The 782-nt window shown below is 60.2% G+C and overlaps 1 protein-coding gene across 1 annotated transcript in view; it reads left to right on the top strand.

Moving 5' to 3' along the window:
- The window catches only part of CHLRE_14g633300v5 (uncharacterized protein), a 38,906-nt gene that overhangs the window by 36,742 nt on the left and 1,382 nt on the right, over positions 1-782 (top strand). Inside the window, exons 49-50 of the mRNA XM_043070458.1 lie at positions 120-186; positions 581-683. Coding sequence (XP_042917131.1) covers positions 120-186; positions 581-683 — 170 coding nt within the window. The remainder of the gene's footprint in view (positions 1-119; positions 187-580; positions 684-782) is intronic.

Raw genomic sequence — 782 nt, 5'->3', positions numbered from 1 at the left:
GGTATGCGAGGTAACTTCAGGTAACATCCGTAAACCGTCGCTTTGCTGCATCGCATACACTGTCTTTGCGCAACGTTTTCCTTGTGCTCTTTAACACATTCATACACACACGCACGCAGGGTGCGCGACATGAACGCGCGGTGCTACACGGGCACACACCTGGCCCTGTACGTGCCGCTAGGAGTGGTGAGCGCGCGATCGAGGCTGAGGGGCGGGGGTGTGGGGCGGGTGGGGCGGGGCTGTCGTGTTGTTGTGTACTTGTGTGTAGTATGCGGTGTAAGCAGGTGGTGGGAATGCCCCTGTGACGTCGGCGGACTGGACTGACATGGACTCATCTTCCCCCCCATTCTAACAACACACACACACACACACACACACACACACACACACACACACACACACACACACACACACACACATTCCTACACAGACACACACACACACACACATACACACACACGTCCCCACAAACCACTGCGCACACACACAAACACGCACGCACACACGCCCCCCCACCCACCCTACCACTTCCTTTAGTCATGAATGTAACCCCCACCCCACCCACCCACCCTGCGCGCAGGCTGCGGTGTGCCTGTTCTGTCTGGCTCCGCCCGCCGCCTCCGCCGCCGTCATGTGGGTGCACCGGCGGCGGCTGGACGAGTACCACACCGCCCAGACCTACGGCTTCCTGTACAAGAGATACAAGTGAGGGGAGGCGGGCTGGAGGGAGGGAGGGAGGCAGAGGGATGGGGAGGAAGGAGAAGGAGGGAGAGGGAGGGAGG

The sequence above is a fragment of the Chlamydomonas reinhardtii genome, chromosome 14, assembly GCF_000002595.2.
Source record: "Chlamydomonas reinhardtii strain CC-503 cw92 mt+ chromosome 14, whole genome shotgun sequence".
Taxonomy (NCBI): domain Eukaryota; kingdom Viridiplantae; phylum Chlorophyta; class Chlorophyceae; order Chlamydomonadales; family Chlamydomonadaceae; genus Chlamydomonas; species Chlamydomonas reinhardtii.
Note: the sequence above shows the minus strand (reverse complement) of the source record. Positions and strands in the feature narration are given on the sequence as shown.